The sequence below is a fragment of the Nyctereutes procyonoides genome, unplaced genomic scaffold, assembly GCF_905146905.1.
Source record: "Nyctereutes procyonoides isolate TBG_1078 unplaced genomic scaffold, NYPRO_anot_genome, whole genome shotgun sequence".
In the NCBI taxonomy this organism is placed as follows: domain Eukaryota; kingdom Metazoa; phylum Chordata; class Mammalia; order Carnivora; family Canidae; genus Nyctereutes; species Nyctereutes procyonoides.
Window position 1 is genome coordinate 23,946,987 of NW_026575051.1, and position 25,957 is coordinate 23,972,943.

The 25,957-nt window shown below is 37.1% G+C and overlaps 1 protein-coding gene across 1 annotated transcript in view; it reads right to left on the minus strand.

The window, feature by feature from the left end:
* The window catches only part of DST (dystonin), a 483,034-nt gene that overhangs the window by 240,928 nt on the left and 216,149 nt on the right, over window positions 1-25,957 (minus strand). Inside the window, exon 5 of the mRNA XM_055329608.1 lies at window positions 14,141-14,202. Within this exon, the coding sequence (XP_055185583.1) occupies window positions 14,141-14,202 (62 nt within the window). The remainder of the gene's footprint in view (window positions 1-14,140; window positions 14,203-25,957) is intronic.

The window sequence follows — 25,957 nt, forward strand, 5'->3', positions numbered from 1 at the left end:
AGCGCCTTCAGCCCAGGGCGTGATCCCGCAGTCTTTGGGCTCCCTGCATGGGGCCTGCTTCTCTCTCTGCCTGTGTCTCTGCCTCTCTCTCTCTCTCTCTCTCTCTCTCTGTCTCTCATGAATAAATAAATAAAATCTTAAAAAAAAAAAAAAAGATCTAGTGGGCTAGCATGAGAACAAGACCAGCATTACAACATATTTCAGCTATATAGGAAAATGCAGATCTCTAAAAATGACTTCTAAAAGTCCCCATTCATATGTTAAGGACTCTACAGATACAGCATCAAAAACTGATCTTATAATGAATGCTATGGTCTCCCTAAATTTTAGTGGAAAACCAGTAGTGTATTTCCATGAGAGTTTTATTAAAGGACAAAGAAGAATACCCGAACAATTTTGATAAGAAATACTTGAAGCAAACATCAGCGTCAGAATATATTAGCATTGTAAATGAACAGTTCAGTGCCATCAGGCATTTACTGCAGCATTTTTAGAAGTATGCAATAGTTTTCCCAGCTCTAACAATTTCCCTCTGAAGTCATCCCTGTTTCCCATTTTCACAAAACAGAAATTTCTTTTATATTATACCAAGATCAAATGACTCTAATTTATGGAATAGTTCCAAACCCCTAGGCAAGTCCACCTTGACCCACTGCTACCTTTGATGTCCCAACCACTTTCATTATCAAGATCTCTCAAATTCTCATCCCTCCCTGATTACTGGCTTCTATCTCTTTTGCCACTTATATCTTGCTCTGTCAGCCCTTTTAAAGCAAGATTCTGAATTCTCCCTCAGACTTGCAGTTACAGCAAACCCTGATTAGGGCCTGAAAACAGGGTTTTCCTATTGATTCTATGGAAAGGAATATCTCAGGCCTATAGAGAAACCTAACTCCATCTGCATGATGGGTTCAGGACATACAGGCCAAAATATGACATCTTGGTATACTGAATATTTTAACCTGAAGGGATTTGAAAAACAGCAAGTGCTGGAAGGCTCTCTGACTCTCCACACCTTCTTCTCCTCTGAAGGAGGTCATAAGACCTTCATGTGAGAGGTGACTTCCCTGTACCTGGAGGAAAAGAACATCCTTATCTCTGAAGACAAAGGGACACTGAAAAAATTGAATAAGCCTTGCTAAATTTCCCTTCAGTTTATTACTCCTTAGCTCATACCCTCTTGTTCTATCACATTACTCTATGACTTTCCACTTTTCACCAAATCTCATATAAAAACACTCAGGTTTAACCATTTCTTCTGGTCTTCATTTCCTTATGAAGGCTTCTGTGTCCCAAAACTTTTGTTAAATACATTTGCATGCTTTTCTCTTGTTAATCTGTTTTTTGTTATACAGTCCAATGAAGAATCTAGAAGGATAGAAAGAAAAGGCTTTTTTTTTCTTCCCCTACATGCAATAAGACCAGAAAATGTACTAATTTTATTAGAGAATTTCCAACATATCTAGCTCTAGCCAATATTCTTCTAAATTCCGAACTAATGAAAATAATACAGAAGTAGAGCAAAGATAACTAGCAATAAATTAATCTCATCTCTGAATATGGATAAACTTCCTACCTAGCCACAAACAGAAAAACTGAATTACACAGGAGAAATAACATGAAAAGGGGTCAGAACATGGAAAGTCTGGCCCTTCTAATCATGACCTGAGTGGGACCTCAATTTTTATACCTATAATGAAATAGATCTTTTTAAGCCTTAAAAGGAAGCTAAGAGGAAGGAAGTCATTATAAATTTACTTTTCCTCCAGGTAACTTTTATCTCATTCTTACCAAAGCAATCCTTTCACTTCCCCCACCATAGTAGTTACAAATTTATATTATAAACAGGGGTGGGATGGTGGGGAAGGGTTTAATTTTGCTTTACATTCATTCATTAAACAACAAACTCCTCAGTATGGTCTGAGGAAAAGAGTGGTATATCAGACAAGCTAGGTTCGAGGGATGCACTATTTAATAAGACAGACACAACTCTGTGCTCATGCAGCTTAGAATCTAAGTATCAAATAACAAACCCAGTCTTCCATGCTTTTAATCTGCCTACCACAGAATGCCTACCACCCTGCCTACCAAGGCCTATACAATATGGTTTAAAATGTTAACACCACTGATCAAGGTGCAATTCTTCTTCAAAAATGCCTTAATTGATGCCCTTCCTCTAGCTAAAACCACCACCTTCTGGAATGCTGCTTGGCTTCTTCGTATGTGTTTATCTATATCTCTAAATTCTTGTAAGGTATATTGATTAGAGAAGAATGCAAATAAAAATTTATGGTCATATAAAGAGGCCAAGGCATAACAGCAAAGACTTAAAGTATGTGTAGGGAAATGGCTGAGAGAAATCAGAGCCAAGTACAGTGGAAATGTAACTCAACATATTGCTTTTTTTGCCCTACTTCTCAGTCTTCATTTCTTGTTGATCATTCCTTAATTCTGTGTCTTTCTCTTGTGGCATAATGTGGTGGTATATCATTTTTCTGCAGAGCCAGAAGGACCCTGGACTAAAAAACTCAGTTCTGACACATTCTAGCTACTTCATGCTGGGCAGAAAACTTAGCCTCCCTCAGTCTCCATTTCCTCAATGGTAAAAACAAGGATTAAATCAGATCATATATGCTATATATACAGTCCAGGATCCAGCACATGGTAAGTATTCAATAAAAGGTAGTGATAGAGATGGAATAATGATAATAATGAATACAAAAATCAAAAAGAAGAAAAATTACAATTGATCACAAGATAGAATTAAAATTAAAATTAAAATCACCTGACAAAATTACAGTGAAATTTTCGTGTTCTTAATTTGAAAAGGTAGTTCACTATATTCTCAACAAACAGTAAAATCATATGTAATTGCTTAAATGACTTTCATGGGAGGAAACAAGTTTTTCTTCTTATCAGAAAATAACTTTAAGCTCAAAAGGCATTTTGCTATTAATTTATCTTCCATTCTATCCAATAAACCCCTGTTTTGTATTCTCAAAAATGTTAATGTCATTAAAGTCTATAAAATGGCTGTAAAACTATTCTCAGAGCAGATTAAAGAAACATTGACGACTAAATGCAATACCTAAACACAAACTGGATCCTGCCCTGGAGAGAAAATGGTATAAAAGATCAACCAACAAAACTGGAATACAAACAATAGATTACAGTATCATTCCAATATAAATTTATGAAGTTAATAACTATGAAAGAGAATATTCCTATTCTTAGACAATGCATACTACAAGGATTTAAGGGTAAAAGGCCACGATATATATAGAACTTACCCTCAAATGGTTCAGATTTTAAAAGTACAGATATACATTTACATACATACATACATACATACACACACACACACATAGTATGGGAGGCATGATATAGCAAAGAGAGCAAATGTTAGTAAGAGGTTAGTCTGGGTCAAGAGCATACAGTGTTCTTTGTCCTATTTTTATTTGTGTAACTTTTAAAAGCTTAAAATTATTTCCAAACAGTTTAAAAATATAAACATAAATCTCTGGTCTATCCCTATCAAATGGTTACTTCACACAATCTGTTATCTAAGTCATTTGAATACATAATCTTGCTCTTAGGAAGTATCTTAGACACCATCTAGTTCACCCTCCAACCAAACCACTAATCATTTCTAATCTATCTCTGATAGACTCTAACTAAATCCCCATGAGATTCTGGTGGACATTTATTAATGGCTGAAGAGTGGCTATTCCATGAAGCCATGGATGACTGCATACCAGAGAGTCAGAGTTGTCCATATATGCATTAGGCTGAATGGTGGCCCCTGAATACCTGGTCCTAATCCCTGGAAACTGTGAATGTTGTCTTAAATGGAGATGAGTCTTTGCAAATGTGTTAAGAATTTTGTGATAAGGAGATGATACTGGATTATCCCAGTGGGCCCTAAATCTAACTACAATTGTCCTTATAAAAGAGAGGTAGAGGGGTGCCTGGCTGACTCAGTCAGTAGAGCATGTGACTCTTGATTTCAGGGTTGTGAGTTCTAGCCCTATATTGGGTGTAGAGATTGCTTAAAAATAAAATCTTGAAGAATGAATGAATGAATGAGAGGCAAAGGGAAACATACACAGAACAGGAGGAGGCCATGTGACCACTGACGCAGACTAAATGGTATGACCATTTAGACAGGGAATGCCAGCAACCAGGAGAAGCTGAAACAACAAACAGATTCTCTCCTAGAGCCTCTGGAGGGAGCACAGCTTTGTTAGTGCCTTGATTTCACCCAATAAAACAGATTTCAGGCTTCTAACCTCCAGAACTGTGAGAAAACAGATTACATTGGTACAAGGTCACCAAGTTTGTGTAATTTGTTATAGCAGTCAGAGGAAACTATAGTTATACACCTTTAGATCAAAACACTTTAGTGTTTATGTACTAGGCATTAAGGCTTTTAGACCTAGTTTAAATCTTCAAAACTGAAATTATCCAGCAATCCGCTCTTTAGATTAAATAAACCCAAAACTGTACTCTTTATGACTGTCCTACCAATATCTGTAAACACCCATCACATTCCTCCTTAATCCTCTCCTCTCAAAGCCAACTTTCCTACTTGTTTTATCATTCCTCATCCAGGAAATGGTTTCCAGGCCCTCACCATCATGATTGCCTCCTTCTCCTAGATACTTTCCCTTCGTCCCTTAAAATGAACTGCTGTGAACTAAACAAAGTACCCAAGATACGACCTAACCAGCAAACAGTACAAAAGAGCTATACACTATGTACTCTAAGTGCTCTATTAAGGCTGCCCAAGACCGCATTCAGGTGCACCACTGTTACAAAGCTGAGGTCAACAAACCCCTAGGTCTTATCACATGAATTTCTTCTATACCAGACTTTCCGAATCCTACAGATAGACATTTCAATCCTTGAAATACAGACCTTTACATCTCTCACTGTCAAATTTTGTCTTTTTGATGAGACTAGAGGTCCAGCTTTCTTGATCTATTTCACTGGGTATTATTCCTCCCATCTGTAGATTGAACAGTGGGCCTTCTTTGACTTCATCCAACTATATGCTACAAAGCAGATTTATTAAATTATGAGTCCCCTGGGATAAGCCAGTCATCATCTCTTTGTAGGCTCACTACAACATGGGGCTATCACATGAAGACACAGTCATGTCATAGAATTCATAATATAGACACATTTAGTTCCTTAATGCCTGGTATAAAATGCAAAACTCTTCCTAAAATGCCAGTTATGTTATGTCACTCTTGTCCTCAAAAGCTTTTAAAACATCGTTGGCTAACCAATCACATCCGTTTCTTACCTGGCTTCATTTTCTATCCATTTTCTATCCAACCTGATCTCCCCCTTCCAGCAAACTATCAATCCAGCACATCAGATTCACTGTGTCCCTCTCCCTTGCACCATCCCCTCTTCCTCTGTACCAAGCTTAAGACAACTTCCCTACCCTGGCACAGTCCCTGTCTATTCAGAGCACCCCTGAAGGCTCCCAAATATGATCTCTTAAAATCCTTATTGTTTGCCACTCTTGGCACTTTATCCCAGACTGTCCTAATGTTAATGGTTTAAATGTTTAATTGTTTCACATATATGTACTTAGTATCTCCAACAAAATAGCTGCATAGGGGTGCCTGGCTGGCTCAGTTGGTAGAGCATGTGACTCTTGACTTTAGGGTCTTGAGTCCAAACCTCACATTGGGTATAGAGCTTACTTAAAACAGCAACAACAACAATCAGCTGTATGAAAACAGAGTAATTTCTAAACCGTATTTCAGATACAGCTCTGATTATACTAAAATTTAATACAGCATTGTTGAAAGTAAACAGTGTTATTCTGGACTTTTTTTTCTTGATGAGAAGACATTCAAAATCTCTCAATACCAAGCTACTATTCATCTACATGGAACCATTTCATATTCTTCCATGTATCCCTTACTATCTTGAAATCAACTATTTCTTCATATTTTTAAATTCTGATTTGCTTCTAAATTCTACACAACAGGCCTTTAACTAGACATTTCCCCCAAAAGCTTTCAACCCTTCCTCTACTACATATGCTGTTATCTCTTATACCACAACAGAAATAACTTAAATGTCAAGTCATATTTGTAGAGAAATCAGACCTACGTTCAAATGTCAAGCTCAGCTTCTTCCCCTTCAGCTTTAATCACTCAACTCTAAATTCACCCTTAAGAATTCTGTGTAGTTGAGACAGCAAAAGATCTGAGTGAGGCAAATTGGGATGCTTTTTTCACTTCCTCCTTAGATTCCTTTTCCAACCTATGGAAAATTACATAATCTCTCAGCCTTATTTTCCACATGGTCCTAAAAATTACTAGGTATATAATATTGGGAAATTATGGAACCTCTGTGTCCATCAAATTTTATCATCTGTAACACTGGGATAAAATAGTCAGAACCGGTCCATAAAGAGAATTGTGAAAATCAAATAAACTAAGACATGTGGGGCACCTGGGTGGCTTAGCTGGTTAAGTGTCTGCCTTCGGCTCAGTTCTTTTTTTTTTTTTTTAAGATTTTATTTATTCATAAGAGACACAGAGAGGCAGAAACAGACAGAGGGAGAAGCAGGAGCCCTTTGGGGAGCCCAATGCAGGACTCGATCCCAGAACCTAAGGGTCACAACCAGAGCCAAAGGCAGATGCTCACCCATCAAGTCACCCAGATACTCCTAGCTCAGGTCTTGATCCTGGGGTCCTGGAATCAAGCCCCGCATCAAGCCCCACGAGTCCCACACTGGGCTCCCTGCTGAGCAGGGAGTCTGCTTCTCCCTCTGACCTTCCCTCGCTGCCTGTGTGTGGCCTCAAATGAATTAAAATTAAAAAAAAACTTTAAAAAAATAAAAAATAAATTTTAAATAAATTTAAAAAATAAACTAAGCCATGAGAGTGACAGATTCTAGCACATGGTTACCTCTCAAGTACTATTAGCAGCTGTTATTAATATTGGTATTAATATTGTAAAGAACCTAGCATATGAGTTCAATAAAACATGGCTATTATTTTCTAAACCATATTAAAATATTTGTTGGTTGTATCAAATGAAACCTATGGCTACTTGCAATATTTATCCATTTATCTATGACAGGGGTTCTCAAACTGTGGCCTCAGCTTAGCAACATCAGCATTTTGTTAGAAATGCAAATTCCTGGAAATTGATAGAAATAGAAATTTTCAGGCCTCATCTCTGATCTAGTGAATCAGAAGCTCTTGAGGTAAGGCCCATAATCTATTTTAACAAGCCCTATAAGTGAGTCTGATGCAGCTAAACTTTAAGAATCACGCTTATAAACCTAAGGTCTTCAAAAAATATGCAGTATTTGCAGATTTTAAGAACCAAAATGATGCCTTATACTTTCAGAAGATGTATTTTTCAATAGCCCTTTATGAAGTCAATGTTGCATATATTGTCCCATCTCTTCTTTGCCCACAGATGTGAAATCACTCCAAAGTATGCAATGGTCAGGAACACAGCAAATTAGAGCTTTTTCTCTACTCTCTAAAAGCTATCACTCTGTTCTCAGCTTGGGGATACACGTTTTCCTCCAACTACCAAATCAGAAAATAAAGAATAGTGTGATTGATTCAGTGGAACCATGAAGTCATTGACTTTAAAATGTAAGCAAAGGATATCTATTCTATGAGTAAATGAAGCTTTCCAAAGACAAGATGGAACAGAGATAAAAATCTAATAGTCAGTTGGGTGTCTCCTGTGTGGTAACCAAGCAGGTAACTACCTACCAAATAGGGTGAGGTACAATACTGGAAATCCAGGGCCTCTTCCTCTCCAAACGCATTCATGTATCAACAAATTAAAATTCAGACCAAATATCCTATTAAATAATGTTAAGGAATAAATTTACAATATAGCTAACCAGTACAGAGGAATTTATCTCCACTATAAGTTGTCAGTTGGATGGATCTAAGGCAAGGAAAGCCCATTATATAGACTTCTTCAGACTCCAATGTGTTCTCCTAAAAATTGTTCATCCCCTTAAATCATTCCTCTTAAATAAAGCCTCTCAGTCATGATTCAAGTTATAATTCTGGGATTAAGTAAACAACTTAAAGGAATTTTCTAATATTTGGTAACTGTTAAAGTACTTCAGAAAAGAAAGGGCTGCTTTCTTTCATGTTTTCCCCAGAGTAAGGGAAAAGCTAAATCATAGGTACTTAAATCTTAGGTACCATTTCTTATACTACCATCATGTTGATTTCTAAATAGTAAGACAGAATAACATGTGATCAGTGACAACAAAAACTAAATAATGATATAAGACTCTCTAGTTTATAAAATTCCATAGGTAAAATAGACTTTTAAAAAATACTGTAATTAATAAAAAGACTGTCACCAATTTTATGTTTTAGAACAATTCTCTGAGTAAAATTTACCTAACTGAAGTCACATTGTTGATAATAACCAGCTCATGTTTTTTAATACTATAATTAAAATTATGCTAAAGAATACATAAACATTACCAACACCAATAGTTTACCTAAATATCCAATTTGCAGGGTACACAATCCAGTCTACTCGGTGTGTGAGACTTGCAGAGGGAACAGGTATGAATGCATTAACTGGACTTTATTATTGAAAGCATCTGCCTTCAGCTCAGGGAGTGATCCCAGGGTACCGGGATCAAGTCCAACATCGGGCTCCCCCAGGGAGCCTGCTTCTCCCTTTGCCTGTGTCTGCCTCTCTCTGTGTGTCTCTCACGAATAAATAAAATCAATCAATCAATCAATAATAAATAAATAAATAAATAAATGTACGTACGTACGTGCGTGTTCTGAAGACTGATGAATCAAAAGGAAAACACTCTTGGCAAAACAATCAGTTTAAGGACAGGCTAATAAGTCCTACAGCCAAAATACTAGAACACTAAAATTTAAATACATTTGGATTCTAGAGGCATCTCCTCACCAGCAAATATAAGTTTTAATTAAGCAATCTATTTACTTTAAAGAAATGTCATTTTAGCTCTGGTGAATATAAAATAAGGCTATATTATTTTTTTTAATTTTTTTTTAATTTTTTTTATTTATTTATGATAGTCACACACAGAGAGAGAGAGAGGCAGAGACACAGGCAGAGGGAGAAGCAGGCTCCATGCACCGGGAGCCCGACGTGGGATTCGATCCCGGGTCTCCAGGATCGCGCCCTGGGCCAAAGGCAGGCGCCAAACCGCTGCGCCACCCAGGGATCCCTATATTATTTTTTAATACAGTTTTTCTCCCCCCCAAAAAATTCTATCAAGATATTGTAAGGAAAAAATGTTTATACATATGGATGTAATAGTAGCGTATGCAATCATTTAAAAACTCCACAATGTTTACTTTTCTCAGTCATATAAACTTTTAAAAACTGACCATGCCAAAATCATACCCTAAGCACTGAATATATGCTATTTTGCAGCTGCATAAACTATAACTTCCTAAATTACGGGGAGTAATTAGTGAATAGTTAGAATTATAGGTAGAGAAAAGTAAACGCAGCCTCATAGCCAAGGGGAACCTGCTGGCAGATCTGCAACAGATCATAGTGCACAAGGAAATCATACACTGGACATAGCCAGTTACTCTAATTTGTATTCTCATCTCATCCACTTCTACCAGTAAGCCAATAGGAGGATATGGAAGATGCCCTCCCACTGTGAAGCTAAGTGAAATTACAAATGAGGAATAAGCATTGCCAGCCTTTCAGAAGTCTGGTGTGTTTTCACTGATTCCCTTTCTGTAAGAAGAATATGTAGGAGAAAAGGAAAAGAGGAATAAAAAAGACCTTTGGGCCCTAAAGTCAATCCACTGGGGAGCAGTTTATAGAGAGGAAATGAGGGTATGGATAACAGGATTACCTCAAATAATTCTTCAGTGTCCCACTGGGACTCTAAGGCAAGAAGGCAACAGGCCAATCTATCACCCCCACGGATTCTGAACCTAAATCCCAGCTTTTTCTAAAATGGATAAACTAAAAGGGAAAGTAGTTGAGGTAAGAAAAGGGATTTGGATGAGGGAGACAGAAGGGTTCCATATGCAATTTACACAATGTGCCAATTATCATGTTTTATGCTTAAAAGAATGATCTCCTTTAAATCCTCACACTAACTTATCATTGCCACCATTTTAGAGATGAGAGCCTAAGAAGGTTAAGGTTACCCAAGGAACAGACTGTAAAGCCTGGACACAACCTGCTGTTATCTCCTACCTTTGGCTCATATGCCACAGATGAATAATTTTGAAGGAGACATTCTTCTTTCAAAGATAATTTGCTCTAACTTAGCAAAATCTATCATTTATAAAATGAAAAGAAAAAGTCAGTAAAGTCAAATCTGTTCTGGGACTAAACCTCTCAATTGCCTCACTGTCCAGAGCAGCGGAACTATGAAGAACAGTTCTCTCTGGAGACAAAACTGTGCTAGAGAGAACAGGGTAAAATAATTATGTAAAATTAAAATAAATAAGGCAAAATTTGTTAAGAATTCTTTCAGAAGATGGGAACACATCCCTAACTTGGGTCAGCACACACAGGCAGCTGAGCCAAGGGCAGAGTCTCCAGACTGTAGGTCGCACAGGGCCATCCCAATGTCTAACTCTGGCTGCGAGAGAACACCCTTAGTATACAAGACAGCCATTCCTCCGCCTCTCGCCCCTTTTAACCTCTTCCCTCATCTCTTCTTCTCTCCTAGAATTCCCCTTCATCCCCAAGGTTTAAGGATTGTGACTACGGTTAAAACTGATGAAACAAAGAGAGTACACATAGAATTATCCAATTATCTAAATGATTTCATTCTCAATTTTTTCTCTCCTTATCCATTTTCATTTTATTGACTCATGCCAGTAGTCATCCTTTCCTATGATCCCATTTTATTTAAGACTCTTCAAATAACATACCTCTCATTCACTGAAAAGGAATATGGTGAGGGCAAAAAAAAAAAAGATACGGGACCTGCTTCTCTCCTTTCCCTGTTTCTTCCCTGAAGATGTCCAAAATTTCAAGTTAAAAATATAAGAAAATCAACACAGAAAATATATTTCTTTCTAATATTAAAATTTTTTACTTAAAATTCACACTCATTTTGTATTTCCCACTAATTGGGTTACAACCAAATGGCCACTAAGAGCAAAAGAGTCCAGCATTTTTTCTTAGTGAAACAAGAGATTGACTACATAGTGCAACATTCCTTTTACTGTTGCTTGAGTGAAACATGGAAAAGATTGCATGAAGGCTGCCCTTTCTCTGGTTAACTAATAACAACACAAACCTTAACAGCCTGGTGCCTCTAAATGTTTTAGCATATTTATTTTTCTTCACTTGATGTTAAAGCTATAACTTCTAGACGTAAAAGAATGAAAGACTAAAAAATTATGTTCTCACATATTTGAGTTTTATGCCAGAAATTTCAGGGCACAATTCTTAAGATTATAAGGAAAGACTACTTTAAGCTCATACTAGAGCAAAACAGAACAAGAATGTAAACAACTGACAATGGGAGTTAGCCAAGACTGTACTGTCTAGCCTTCCCCCACTCCCTAAAATGACTCCTCATTTAATGAGTTAACTCTGGGGCACCTGGGTGGCTGAGTTAGTTAAGCAGCTGCTTTTGGGTCAGGTCATGATCTCAGGGTCCTGGGATCATTGAGCCCCACATCGGGCTTCCCTCCTCAGTGGGGAATCTGCTTCTCCCTCTGCCCCTCTGGCTCATGCTCGCTCTCTTGCTCTCTCTCGCTCTCTCTCTCAAAAAATAAATAAAATATTTTTTTAAAAAAGAGTTACCTTTAAATTCTGACCCTATAACATACTTCAATAAACAAATAGACCAATTCAGTTACAACCCTAAACAGTTGGACTGGTATCTATCTAACAGCTGCTGTGCATAACACAACATTTTCCCAATTCTTACTGTGTTGCAGAAGCCTTAAATCTTGAGATTTGTTATTTTATCAAAAAAAGAGAGCAGCCCGGGTGGCTCAGCGGTTTAGCGCTGTCATCAGCCCAGGGCGTGATCTTGGAGACCCGGGATCAAGTTCCATGTCAGGCTCCCTGTGTGGAGCCTGCTTCTCCCTCTTCCTGTGTCTCTGCCTCTCTCTCTCTCTCTCTCTCTCTCTCTCTCTCTCTCTCTCTGTCTGTCTCTCTGGGTCTCTCATGAATACATAAATAAAATCTTAAAAAAAAAAAAAAGAGGTCACACATCCCAGGTAAATCAGGCTCTGAACCCCTACTGTCTGACTCCGAAGGCCTTATGTGTATAATCACTAAATTAAACCACATTGGGTAGCTGCAAGAAGAATTAAATGATTTGATGTATACAATGTATATTACACACAGTGAGCATACTCTTGCCGGGCACTGTGATGGGCCTTAGAAATAAATAATATAGCCTTTGTCCTCAAGCAACTCAAACAGTGTTTTGATATTTTCAGCAAAAGAAGTCTCCTTCTATTCAACCATTTAATTTATGAACTACTCATAAGATGAGTGGCCCAGTCCAACATGCCTGCCACACAGTGGGTCCCCAATAAATAGCAAGTGTTATGGTTCTTATGGGGGTCATCTGTGTTTCTACTTCTCTCTGGTGTCCACTCCAGCAGTTGTAATTTGATTACCAACTTGGAACCATAGCAGTTATGCTCCAGAAGATGTGGAGCAACCCTCTGTGCCCACCAACATGCCCACCTCCAGAGAGCCACAGCTACAAAGATCGCTAGGGTTATCAGGCACCAAAGGAGAATGTCTTCATCAAAAACTCTGCTTCCCTTGGATTCACCTCAAAAATGGGAAACTCCTGTCAGAGCCTTCAGTTCCAAAGCTCCATACCACAACCTTCACATCAGGCCATCTCTGCCCTATCCTATGGAAGGAAGAGTCCCACTCACACTATGTACATGATGAGACAAAAGCAGAAGGAAGGAAGAGGGTAGTCAAACAGCTGGCATCATTCATTAGTATTCACAATATATTTCCTCACAAAATCATCATAAAGCAGAGTGTCTCAACCTTTCATCTCTTGCCAACACACCAAAGGATTCAGATACCAGCAGTAACAGAAGCTTCCTACAGAAATGATTCTCAATTGGAGACTGGGTGACATGGCCTGCCTGAAGGATATATCGAAATTTGGGAAAGGGATTTTGTCAACGGGTAGTGAGAGAGAGATGACTAACATATCCCTCAGGTAACTTTGATATGCCCCTTGAAATCACAATCACTTTTATACAATCTGCCTATTAGATGCTATTACATTATTGTACTACTTTGCCACATGATGGTTTAGATAGGATTTATGAGTAGCTTAAGAATATAACCAAATAACCACATTTAAAATAATTTTTGTGAGAAAATTCTTTTTTTAAGTCCCAAACAACAGACTTAAAACATTACCTGTTTCCAACTTTCGTACTGTCTATAAGAGGGGGGAAGGGTGACTAATAGTTCATTGTGAAGTCATACAGGTGCTTTAGCTGAGATTTATAGAAGGGCTTCAGTGAGATCCAATAGCTTCATGAAATTATATGCAAATTTTGTGTGCAAATTTTGTGTAATTTTCTAGAGAGCTTATATCAGATCCTCAAAGTATTCCATAGCACACAAATATTAATTTGAGAACCACAACTATTTACTACACAGAGAAATGTAGACATAAGCACCAATATCTGGATCATAACAAATACAAGAAGTTCAAGAACTCAGACTTCTGTCTCTACAATCCATCCTTATTTTCATGTAACTCCCTGCCACCCACATATATCTGATGCCAGAACCTGGTTTGAATCTTGAGAGAGAAAAAAATCTTATTGAGAATTGAAGTTTTTCTGTGCCCTAGAATGTAAATATTTATGTACTTCTTAAATTGCTGAGATTTTTTTAAGAGTCCAATAATAACAGGTTTTACTAATGTCACAGAATAAACTATAATCACCGGGTACTTCTCACCTTCATCATTACCTACAGGCCACACACCAGATAATTATAGATAACTAAAATGCATGTGAAATGCTCTAGAATTTAAACTTTCAATTTGATATTAAAAAGCTATGTTTCAGAGCTATACCATCAATTACTGCACAATAAATTAAAGCACATTAAACAAGTCCAAGATGTGAAAATAATATTAACTGACCTTCATGAGATGCTGATTTATCCATTTTGTAAACGTTTTCTTTTGAACTTTGTCCCGTTCATCTGGAAGGGGAAAAAAAGATATAAAATTAAGTTGGTAAAAACTATGAAGGGGAGACTTTAACTGTGATTATACATATAAATAAAAATAAGGTATTCAAAAAATATCATTTAGTACATTTGGATTTTCTTGTTAAATTTTGGCAACTTGCGGCTATCTGTAAAGAAGTTAGAGAGCCATCTGTCAAACTGGTCTCTTCCCAGTGTTTTATTTGCCAACATTACTTCATTAAACCAACCCCTCTGTGAATTCTGTTGCATAAACTCAGTCACAAATACCATTACAAGGAAAGTAGTCTGACGAAACACTTCACTAGCTTCAAGTATTTTGCACTAAATTTCCCAAATCACTTGACCACATATTACAACCTATCTGGTCTTCCAACTAAAAGAGGGACATTAGTTAGCATCATTCTCATCTTACAGAAGAAGAAACCAAGGCTTAGGTTAAAACACTTGTCCACCACTATTTAGCAAAACATTGAAAACTGTGATAAAAGGCAGGAGTTACATTCAAGTCCTTTGGCTGAAGTAAATTATAGTTTAATGACTAACCATGCTGCTTCTTTTCTAGACTCCTGGTTTTGAATTGTTTGGTAAAAAGGAAACATCCCAGCTAGATCCTCACTAGAGAGAGTGATACTGCCCTGGTTACCACAGATATCGTACACAGAAAAGTGAAGGAATGCTTCTTATGATTTAAGGAGAAAGAGTACTAGAATGTTGTTGTTGAAAAGAAAATCATAACCTTCCAACATCTAGAAATGACATTCAAAACTATACTACCTTCTTCCTCCCTGGTTCAAGGTAGCAATTCCCTACTTTCTTTTTTCCCTTCTTCCTCCTTTCTGCATCTAGGATAGTGCTTTCTTCTATCTTGATGGTCTTCTTTCCTTCCCTACCACAGTTTGAAATTCTCCAATCTTGCTCTAAGGGGTAGGCTATGTCTCACTCTCTTCCTCCTCATTCTTCATCCATGAGCGCTCTTAAACTATTTTAATGGAAATGAAGACCCTTTGAAAATGGATGTTTTACTTATTAAAAGTATTTCTGGACATTATTAAGGGCATTGGAGTCAAATAGCTGCATAGCAATATCCTGAACTCCTCTTCTACAGACACACCAAATCTACAGCCACATGTGGATGAATTCCCTTTGGTGAAGGCCTGAAAAGTGACTAAACATCTTCCCAACAACAAAGGACAAAAAAAAAAAAAAAAAAAAAATACTGAGACAGGTAGAAGAGGCAGAGACATGGTCTCACCACAAACCCTACCCCCAGTGCAGTGACTCCCAGTTGGCAGAGATCTCACAAATGCAGACCATCTCCTGGAGGAGCAAGAGATTTATGCCCCACATCAGGAATCATAAGACTTGGACCTGCACCAGAGTGATCGGGCCCCAAAATATCTGACTTTGAAAACAACAGGGCTTACATTCAAGAGACCCAAAAGGCTCTGTGGGAAACAGAAAATATCCACTCTTAAAGGGCTCACACAGATTCACTCACCCAGGAGCCAGCACAAAAGCAACAGCTTAAAAAGCATCTAGACCACATGAGAAGGTGATTCATTTGTTAATATTAAAGCTTCTACTGGAGCTTCAAGGGCATACTGGGAATTTCTCTGAGCATGAAGGTACTAATAAGTGCCATTTTTGCACTCTCACCACTTTGCTAGAACACATCATTTTTGTGCTCCCCCTATCTTGCTCATCCCACTGGGCTTGTCCCACCCCCACACAACCTCTCTCTACACTGCCCCCTGCTCCCACAGTCCCACTCAGCCTGCAGGTAGCCTTGTACAGCCCTGGGTTGCCCCCAGAGAATCACTGAACTTGGTGGGCTTGCCCCAGCCCTAGGTTCCACTTGGGTTCTACTGAAGCCATTGGGCACATGTGGTCAAAACAGGAGTGTTGTTAAGCTCTTGTTAAGAGTCGTTGTTAAGCTCTCATCTCTGGTGGTCAGGGTGGATTGTGTGCTGGGCTCCATGGAACTAAAACAATACAACAGATAGTTCTTGGCAAGCTACCGGACTCAGGTCAAACATTAGACTGAAATATACCCCAGCATTCCTGTGGAAAAGGCCTATTTATTTGTCTTGGAGCATTAGCCAGAGGGGCAGTCTGTAGGTTTACCATGCATCTAGAAACCATGGAGGGGCTCTCAGAAAACACAGGGCAGCAAGCCACCTTTGTACTCTCCCTCAGCCCCTCTACAGCTTGTAGGTACTTCCCAGGAAGAGCCTATACATTCATCTGGAGCCCGGATTTTTACAAGTGTTACCAAGAGGATATCTCTAAATCACTTGGTCTGCAGGCCCAGGAGAGATTACGACTATGTTCCCACAGGACTGTGTAAATCTGCATACTTTAAAAGGTGCTGCCTGAGGTCTGGTTTCCAATCAGCCAGAAAATAAATGCTGACTGAGATCCCTCCCTCTGGAACACTGTTAGGGCTCGGCACAATCTCAACAACTGGGACCTGTCTAGGATAAAGCGGGCTGCTTTAACAATCACAAAAGTTTGAGAGAAAACCAAGAGCTAGGGCAAGGTTGAATGATAAGGTCTGTCACCTACCCAAAACCCCTCCTTTAAGACAAGGGGAGGTAGGTGATTTGCCCAATACACAGAAATGAACACAGAGAGACAAGCAAAACGAGGGAACCCAGGAGTATGTTCCAAGCAAAAGAACAAGATAAGACCCCAGGAAAAATGCCTTAATGAAATGGAGATCAGTAACTTACCTGATAAAGAGTTCAAGTAATGGTCATTAAGATATTCACAGAACTGGAGAGAAGAATGGATAACTTCAACAAAGATAGAAAATATTAAGAAAGTACTAAACAGAAGTCACAGAACTGATGAATATATAACTGAACCAAAAAATACATCAGTGATTCAACATCAAATTAGAAGAAGCAGAAGAAGAGATCAGCATCCTGGAAGACAGGGTAGTGGAAATCACCTAAATACAGCAGCAAAAAGAAAATAAGAATTTTAAAAACTGGAGACAGCTTAAGAGACCTATAAAACATCAAGGAGAATAATATTTACACTATAGGAATCCCTGAAGGAGAAGAAAAAAAGTTTTGAAGAAATAATAGCTGAACATTTCCCTAACCTAAGAAAGGAAGAAGACATCCAGGTCCAGGAAGAATAGAAAGTTCCAAATAAGATGAACCCAAAGAGATCCATACCAAAAGACACTGTAATTAAAATGTCAACAGTTAAAGAAAAAAGAGAGAATCTTAAAAGTAGCAAGAGAAAAGCCACTTGCTACATACAAGAGAAACTGCGTAATATTTTAAGCTGATTTTTTCAGAAGAAACTGCAAAACAGAACAAAGTGGCATGATACATTTAAAGTACTGAAAGGAAAACTTCCAACCAAGAATACTCTACCTAGCAAGTTTATCATTCGGAATTGAAAGAGAGATAAAAAGTTTTCCCGACAAGCAAAAGCTAAAGGTATTCAACACCACTAAACTGGCCTTCCAAGAAATGCTACAGAAATTTCTTCAAACTGTAAAGAAAAGGCACTAATAACAAGAAAACATATGAAAGCAAAAAAAATGCACTGGGAAAGCAAATATATTTAACCACTTATAAATCTAGTGTAAAGGTTAAAAGACCAAAGTAGTAAAATTAACTATAACTACAATAGTAAGTTAAGGGATAAACAAAATAAAAATATGTATAACATGATATCAAAAACACAAAACGTGCATGTGGAGGCAAGGTAAAAGGTACAGTTTTTAGGATGTGCTCAAACTCAACTTACTATCAACTTAAAATAGACTTATATACAAAGAATAAAACAGATTAACCTCACAGTAACCACAAAGCAAAAACTTACAGTAGATACACAAAAGATAATGAGAAAGGAAGTGAAACATAACACTAAAAAAATAAAATTACAATGGAAGAAAACAAAAGAAGAAGAAACAGAAGAACTACAAAAATAACCAGAAAGCAATTAACAAAATGACATTAAGTACATACCTATAATAATTGCTTTATTTTTTTTAAGATTTTATTTTTAAGTAATCTCTATTTCCAACATCAGGTTCAAACTCACAACCAAAATATCAAGAGTTGCGTGCTCTACCAATTGAGCTAGCCAGGTGCCCCAATAATTGCTTTAAATGTAAATGGACTAAATTCTTCAATCAAAAGATAAAGATTGACTGAATGGATTTTAAAAACAAGACTTATTTTCTTAAAAAGACATCTATATATTATAAGACTCACTTCAGATCTAAGGACACACAGACACTGAAAGTGAAAGGACAGAAAACATACTGTATGCAAATGGAAATTAAAAGAAAGCTGCTATAGCTATACTTATATCAGACAAACTAGACTTTAAAACTAAACTTTGTGTAAGAGACAAAGAAGGACATTACATAATGATAAAAAGGTCAACCCAACAAGAGGATTTAATACTTGTAAATACCTATGCACTATAAATATATGAAGTAAATTTTAATAAGATCTAAAGGGAGAAACTGACAGCAATACAATAATAATATGGGATTTTAACAACCCACTTATATCAGTGGATAAATCATCCAGACAGAAAACTAATAAGGAAACATTGGCCTAAATGATATATTGGGCCAGATGAACTTGATACATATATACAGAATATTCTATCCAAAAGCAGCAGAATACACATTCTTCTCAGGTACACATGGAATATTCTCCAGAAGAGATCAAATGTTAGATGAAAAAACAAGTCTCAACAAACTTAAGAAAATTAAAATCATATCAAGCATCTTCTTTGAGCACAATGGTATGAAACTGAATTATAAGAACAAAAGTGAAAAAAAAAATCACAAATACATGGAAATTAAACAACATGTTACTGAACAACCAATTGGTCAACAAAATAACCAAAGGGGTAATTAAACAATATTCTGGAACAAATTAAAATTGAAATACAACATTCCAAAATCTATGGGATACAACAAAAGTAATTCTAAGAAGAAAGTTCACAGCACTATAGCCTACCTCAAGAAATAAGGAAAATTTCAATAAACAATCTAACTTTACACCTAAAAGAACTAGACAATGAGCAAACAAAGCCCAAAGTTAGTAAAAGGAAGGAAATAATAAAGATCAGAATGGAAAATACTTCCTCAACTTAAAATGGGGTTATGTCCCAATAACTCTACTGAATGTATATCACGTTCACAGTATAGTCAAGTCAAAAAATCTAACTTGAGCCACCATAAGTTAGGGACCATCTGTAAATGAAATAGAGACTAAAAAAAAAAAAAAAGAAAAAAAAAACAATAAAAGGGATCAATGAAGCTAATAGCCGGTTCTTTGAAAAGATAAAATTGACAAGCTCTTACTTAGACTCACCAAGAAAAAGAGAACTCAAAAAATAAAGTGGAAATGAAAGAGAAGTTATAACTGATACCAAAAGAAATACAAAGGATCATTAAGAGACTATTATGAACAAATTATACACCAACAAATTAAACCTAGAATGGATAAATTCCCAGAAACTGTACACAATTCTCCAAAATCAAATCATGAAGAAATAGAAAATAGATCAATTACTAGTAAGGAGACTGTATCAGTAATCAAAAAACTCCCAAAGAACAAAAAGTCCAAGAGCACAAAGTTTTTCAATATTGAGTATGATGTTAGCTGTGGGTTTGGTATATATGGCCTTTATTATGCTGCTACACCCACTTTATTGAGTTTTATCATAATAGATACTGAAATTTGTCAAGTGTTTTTTTTTTCATCTATTGAGATAACAATTTTTATCTTTCATTTTGTTAATGTGGTGTATCATTCTGATTGATTTGTGAACATTGAATCATCCAGAATAAATCTCACTTGATTATGATGTATGATCCTTTAAATTTATTGTTGAATTTGGTTTGCTAATATTTTGTTGAAGATTTTTGCATCTACGTTCATCAAGGATATTGGCCTATAATTTTTTTGTGGTGTCCTGGTCTGGTTTTGCTATCAAGGTAATGCTGGTCTTGTAAAATGAGTTTGGAAATGTTCCCTTCTCTTCAATTTTTTTGAAACAATTTGAGGATAGCTATTAAATCTTTGAATGTTTGGTAGAACTCACAGATGGCCAAAAGCACATGTACAGATGTTCAACATCACTAATTATCTGGGAAATGCAAATCAAAACCACAAAGAGATATCCTGCTTAAATGGCTGTTATCAAAAAATCAAGAAATAACAAGTAAAAAAAAAAAAAAGAAATAACAAGTGCTAGAGGAAACATGAATAAATGGGAACCCTTGTACCCTGCTGGTAGAAATATAAATTGGTATAGCCACTACGGAAAATAGTATGGATGTTCCTCAAAAAATTAAAAATAGAACTACCATAGGGTAGTTGATCCAGCTATTCGACTTCTGGATATTTAAGGTTTATTATTAATTATTATTATTATTATTATTATTCATGAGAGACACAGAGGGACAGGCAGAGACACAGGCAGAGGGAGAAGCAGGCTCCCTGTGGGGAGCCCAATGCAGAACTCAATCCCAGGACACCAAGATCACACCCTGAGCCAAAGGCAGATGTTCAACCACTGAGCCATCCATGCACCCCAACTTCTGGGTATTTATCCAGAAAAAACAAAAACACTAATTCCCAATGTAAAATCTCTAAGCACAATTCTCCCTAAAAACAATGATATCAAATAATTGTTATCCAAAATTATCATCCAAAAAATGTGTATTAATTCTTCTGTTGGCCTCTTTAGGGTATCATCTATAACTTACTCACCTCTGTGCATGCCACAAAAGATGTCATAGTGCTTTTATGCACTTAACAAATAAAAGCCCAAAATGTAAACTAATTAAGCTGCAAAAAGGACATTTGAGGGATCCCTGGGTGGCGCAGCGGATTGGCGCCTGCCTTTGGCCCAGGGCGCGGTCCTGGAGACCCGGGATCGAGTCCCACGTCGGGCTCCCGGTGCATGGAGCCTGCTTCTCCCTCTGCCTATGTCTCTGCCTCTCTCTCTCTCTCTCTCTCTCTCTCTCTCTCTGTGACTATCATAAAAAAAAAATTTAAAAAAAGGACAATTGAACTCTATAGCAGTAGGTACACTACTATCTCTCTTAAAACAATAATGGCATCTTAAATGTCTCTGAACTTTGCCATTCCTAAAGAGTTCAGAATGAACCAAAATTACTAATACATAAGGCAAGAAAAAAGAATAAGAAGCAACCTGCTAGTCCTACTTACTGATAGAATGTAGATTCTCTACATCCCTCATTTATTCATTCATTCCAACATCTACCAGGCCATATGATGAATTCATGCCACGGGGGTACTGGGACCACCTGTTGACAGAAAGAGCACTGGCCCTTGTTAAGCCTCCAGAAAAAAGAAAACAGAGGAGGGGAATAAAAAAAAAGACTACTTCTTAGGCAATATCCACATTAACCCCATCCAATTAATACCATAGGACCCTAAAGTTAAATCATTCAGAAAAAAAACATTAATTGTATTAATTACAAATCTTCATAATTCAAGGATAGACAGCTTTCATACCATGTTACGGAATATGAGATTAGGGCACTCCTGTAACTACCCTCCAAAATTTTATTAATTTATTGGATTATCATGTAGTAATAGAAGCTCTAACAAATTTACCTCATTAAATTTATGTGTATGTTACATACAACATACAATTACATACATAATTATGTATGTTATATAAACTTCTCCTGGCACATAGTGATTAATAAAATATATTTCTTACTTTCTAAATTAATAAAAAGTCACCTTTTTATATTCTTAAGGAATATAAAGAAATAGAACATATGTTCAAAAAAATCATTTATTAACTTCTTACCCACATGTTATATAAAGAATGGTGATCTAGGGGTGTCTGGGTGGCTCATTCAGTTAAGGATCTGCCTTGGGCTCAGGTCATGATCTCAGGGTCCTATGATGGAGCCGCACATCAGCCTCCTTGCTCAGCAGGGAGTCTGCTTCACCCTCCCTCTGCTCTTGCACTCTTGCTCGCCCTCGCTCTCTCTCCCTCTCAAATAAATAAATAAAATCTGGGGATCCCTGGGTGGCGCAGCGGTTTGGCACCTGCCTTTGGCCCAGGGCGCGATACTGGAGACCCGGGATCGAATCCCACATCGGGCTCCCAGTGCATGGAGCCTGCTTCTCCCTCTGCCTATGTCTCTGCCTCTCTCTCTCTCTCTCTGTGACTATCATAAATAAATAAACATTTAAAAAATAAATAAATAAATAAATAAATAAATAAATAAATAAATAAATAAATAAAATCTTAAAAAAAAAAAAGAATGGTGATCTTATCAAATAATTTACCTCCCAGAACAGATGATTCACTTAAATAATACAGTTCTAAAAAGGTTATTTTGATCACTGAGGTCTGGTTGTGGTGGTTTTTGCTAGAGACTCAAAAGCACTGCTGAAATATAAGATGGGAGCTATTTGGCAGGTAATGCTAAGGTAATACATCTAGGAATTATGTTGCACAGCTTAAGTACATGAGTAAGGTACCAAGAGGAAAGCAAACTAAATAAGACACGCAACCATAAATTCTGATACTGTTTTCTAACAGTAACACCCAAACTTTTTCTTTTAAACCCTGACCAACCTAGTAGACTCCCATTCAAGTACACCAAGGTAGGTTCTCTAACACCAGAAGCCTCCCACCGTGCTACAATAACGAGCAAAGAGGTAATGTGGACCTTAAGGGCCTCAACTTCCTTCAGAAAAGCCACTTACAATCAGGGAATAATTTAAGTTTGGGTAGACAGTGATTTGCCACTTTCCATCAGAATTATTTCAAAAGGGAGTTATTTCAAAAGGGAGTATTCCAGATTACACCCTCTAATTTTCCAGTTACAAGTCTCACAATGGTTCTTTATTTCATTTTAGTAAGGAATGCCCAAAAGTGAGATTTATATTTAGAGCAATGTTGCTATGACAACAAAAAGGGAAAACCATTCCTGAGATTTTAACCAATTTTTCCTGGTTTTACAGACTATCCAATTTTTTTTTCAATTATTTTTCTGAATGAAGTTCTAGAACATTCCTCTATTGGAAAATTATTTCAGAGGCACCTGGTTGAGCATTTGCCTTTGGCTCAGGTTGTGATCCCAGGGTCCTGGGATCAAGTCCCACCTCAGATTCCTCGCAGGGAACCTGCTTCTCCCTCTTCCTATGTTTCTGCCTTTCTCTCTCTCATGGATAAATAAATAAAATCTTTAAAAACAATTATTACATTTATAGAGTAAGGTAAAAATATACATCTATAATCACCTTATAAAGTACAATCTGGCTGAAAATGTGTAATGACAGAATAAAAACAATAATAGAATTTGGAAAATACAAATGTACAAAAAGAGCACTAATTATTATTACAACCTATGCTGACTCATTTTCAATAAAATCCAATCAAAATTAAATCTACTTAATATCACACATAAAAGAAATATGAGGATTATTTAAACACATATCCTATGTACAACAAGAGGGTGAAAGTTCTCCTCAGGTAAGCTCAGAAGTTATTATGTGAGCCTGGCCAGATTTCTGAAGGGTGCCCCACAGTCTGCTGAACTCCTGCCACACAAACCAACACAGGTAAGGCAACTTTCCTTTCTCAGTTCTGCAAACATGAAAGTGATATTACAGGTGAAATTACTAACCCATACAGCACATCAGCCCCACCAGCTTTGCGTTCCAGTCTTGATCATTCTTCATGAGCTGTCCCATCATTCTGCGAGAAATCTGTCCAACAGTTCCCTAAACTTTCCATACAAACTCTGATGTGTCAGAGTCCTGTTAACTTTCTGTGTAGAAAGGAAAACACTGACTAGACACACCCACTTGCAAGCAGAAAACTAGTCAACTCCCCCTTTTAAACAAACATGAGCAAAGCTAGCCTCCTGCACTATTTTGTATGGGATACATACAAATATTACTATACAAACAAAAAAAAAAAACTAAACTGTTTCTCCTTTTATTTTTAAGCTGTTCATTGGAAGTCCCTTTTTGATTTCCTAACTTTTTTTGCAACGAGGCAAACAGGACGTTACATTTCACTGCTGAACTAGCTCATCACATTCTCTAACACCCCAAGCAGAGCTCCCCTGGAATAAAACACAACACCCAGCCTAACTTGTCAAACCCATCCCCGATATGCATGCTATGAAGCTGATTTAGAAAGCTCAACTTTATATGCTAGACACATATCCTTCAGGGGGAATTTCATCATCAAGTATTTATGTGCACTTCATGAATATTTTCACTTCAATCACAATTCTTTGAGCTGGATAGTACCTCTTCATTTTAAAGATATAAAAAACAAGACTTGGGGATATTAAGAAACCAACCTAAGATTCCACAGCCTAAGCCAAATCTTTACTCTGATTCCAAAACCCACTAATTTTCTATGTCATCAAACAAGAGAACCCCTATTCTAATGATGCAGGAAAAACAAGGGGTCTCCAATTTGCGAGATCTTTGCTCCTGAGCATGAATGAAAAAATGCCAAGAAATGAGAACCCCTGGGGTGCCTGATGGTCCTGAGTTCAAGCCTCACATTGGGTGTAGAAATTACTAAAACAAATAAATAAATAAGATTTAAAAAGGAACATAAAGAAGGAAGGAAGAGAGGGAGGGAGAGAAGGAGGCAGGGAAGGAAGGGAAGCCCTGTTCTAAAGAAGCAACAGACCAAGCACCTTCAGTATTCCTGTTTTTCTGAAACATGAGACAAACAGACCTGCCAAAATAGAAACTGTACGAACTCTAACTTCAAAATGACAACAAAAATATCACTAGTCATTTTCAGCTACAGGGAACCAACAAATTCAACCATGCCAAGGGAAAAGACCCTGCTAGATTAATAGTTGCCAATATGCTTTGAAATAACCACATATGATCTTTAAATCTATTCTAAATATACTGTAAGAGAAAAAAAAAATATATATATATATCTCAACTTCTGCAGAGAAGTTTAAAGTATCTTCTCAGTAAGAATCTTTTGCTTCCTTTCTGTCCCTTTCTAATTGTCTTTGCTTTATTAGCGCCCCTGCCTCCACCACAAAATAGCCTGAGCTTAACCCCTTTCACTGAAAGAATGATTGTAATAGTAGTAAACACGTGAGAGTGCTTACTATTTGCCAGGGATTGTTCTCAGCAACATACATAAAACAAACATACACTGCATATTATCCTCACAACAGTCTTGTGAGATTATGCCCATTTATAAAAGAAGACACAGGATCCCTGGGTGGCTCAGTGGTTTAGCGCCTGCCTTTGGCCCGGGGTGCGATCCTGGAGTCCCGGGATCGAGTCCCGCGTCAGGCTTCCAGCATGGAGCCTGCTTCTCCCTCTGCCTGAGTCTCTGCCTCTCTCTCTCTCTCCCTCCATGTCTATCATGAATGAATGAATGAATGAATGAATGAATGAATGAATAAATAAATCTTTAAAAAAATATAAATAAAAATAAAAAATAAAAAAAATAAAAGAAGACACAGAGGCACTTAAAGGTCAAACAATTTGCCCAGGATCATACAGCTACCAAGGCATGGTAGGGGGGTGTAAGGAGAGGATGCAGTTTGTAAAAGCTTATTCAATATTACAAATTTCATACTTGGAAAGCAAAATGCTAACTTATTAATAAGTTAACAACAAAAAGTAAAAAGTGAGGTTTGAACAAATCTTCAGTGATGAGGATACACAAAAGATGGAATTCACCTTCTGTAGAGAACACAGGAAGG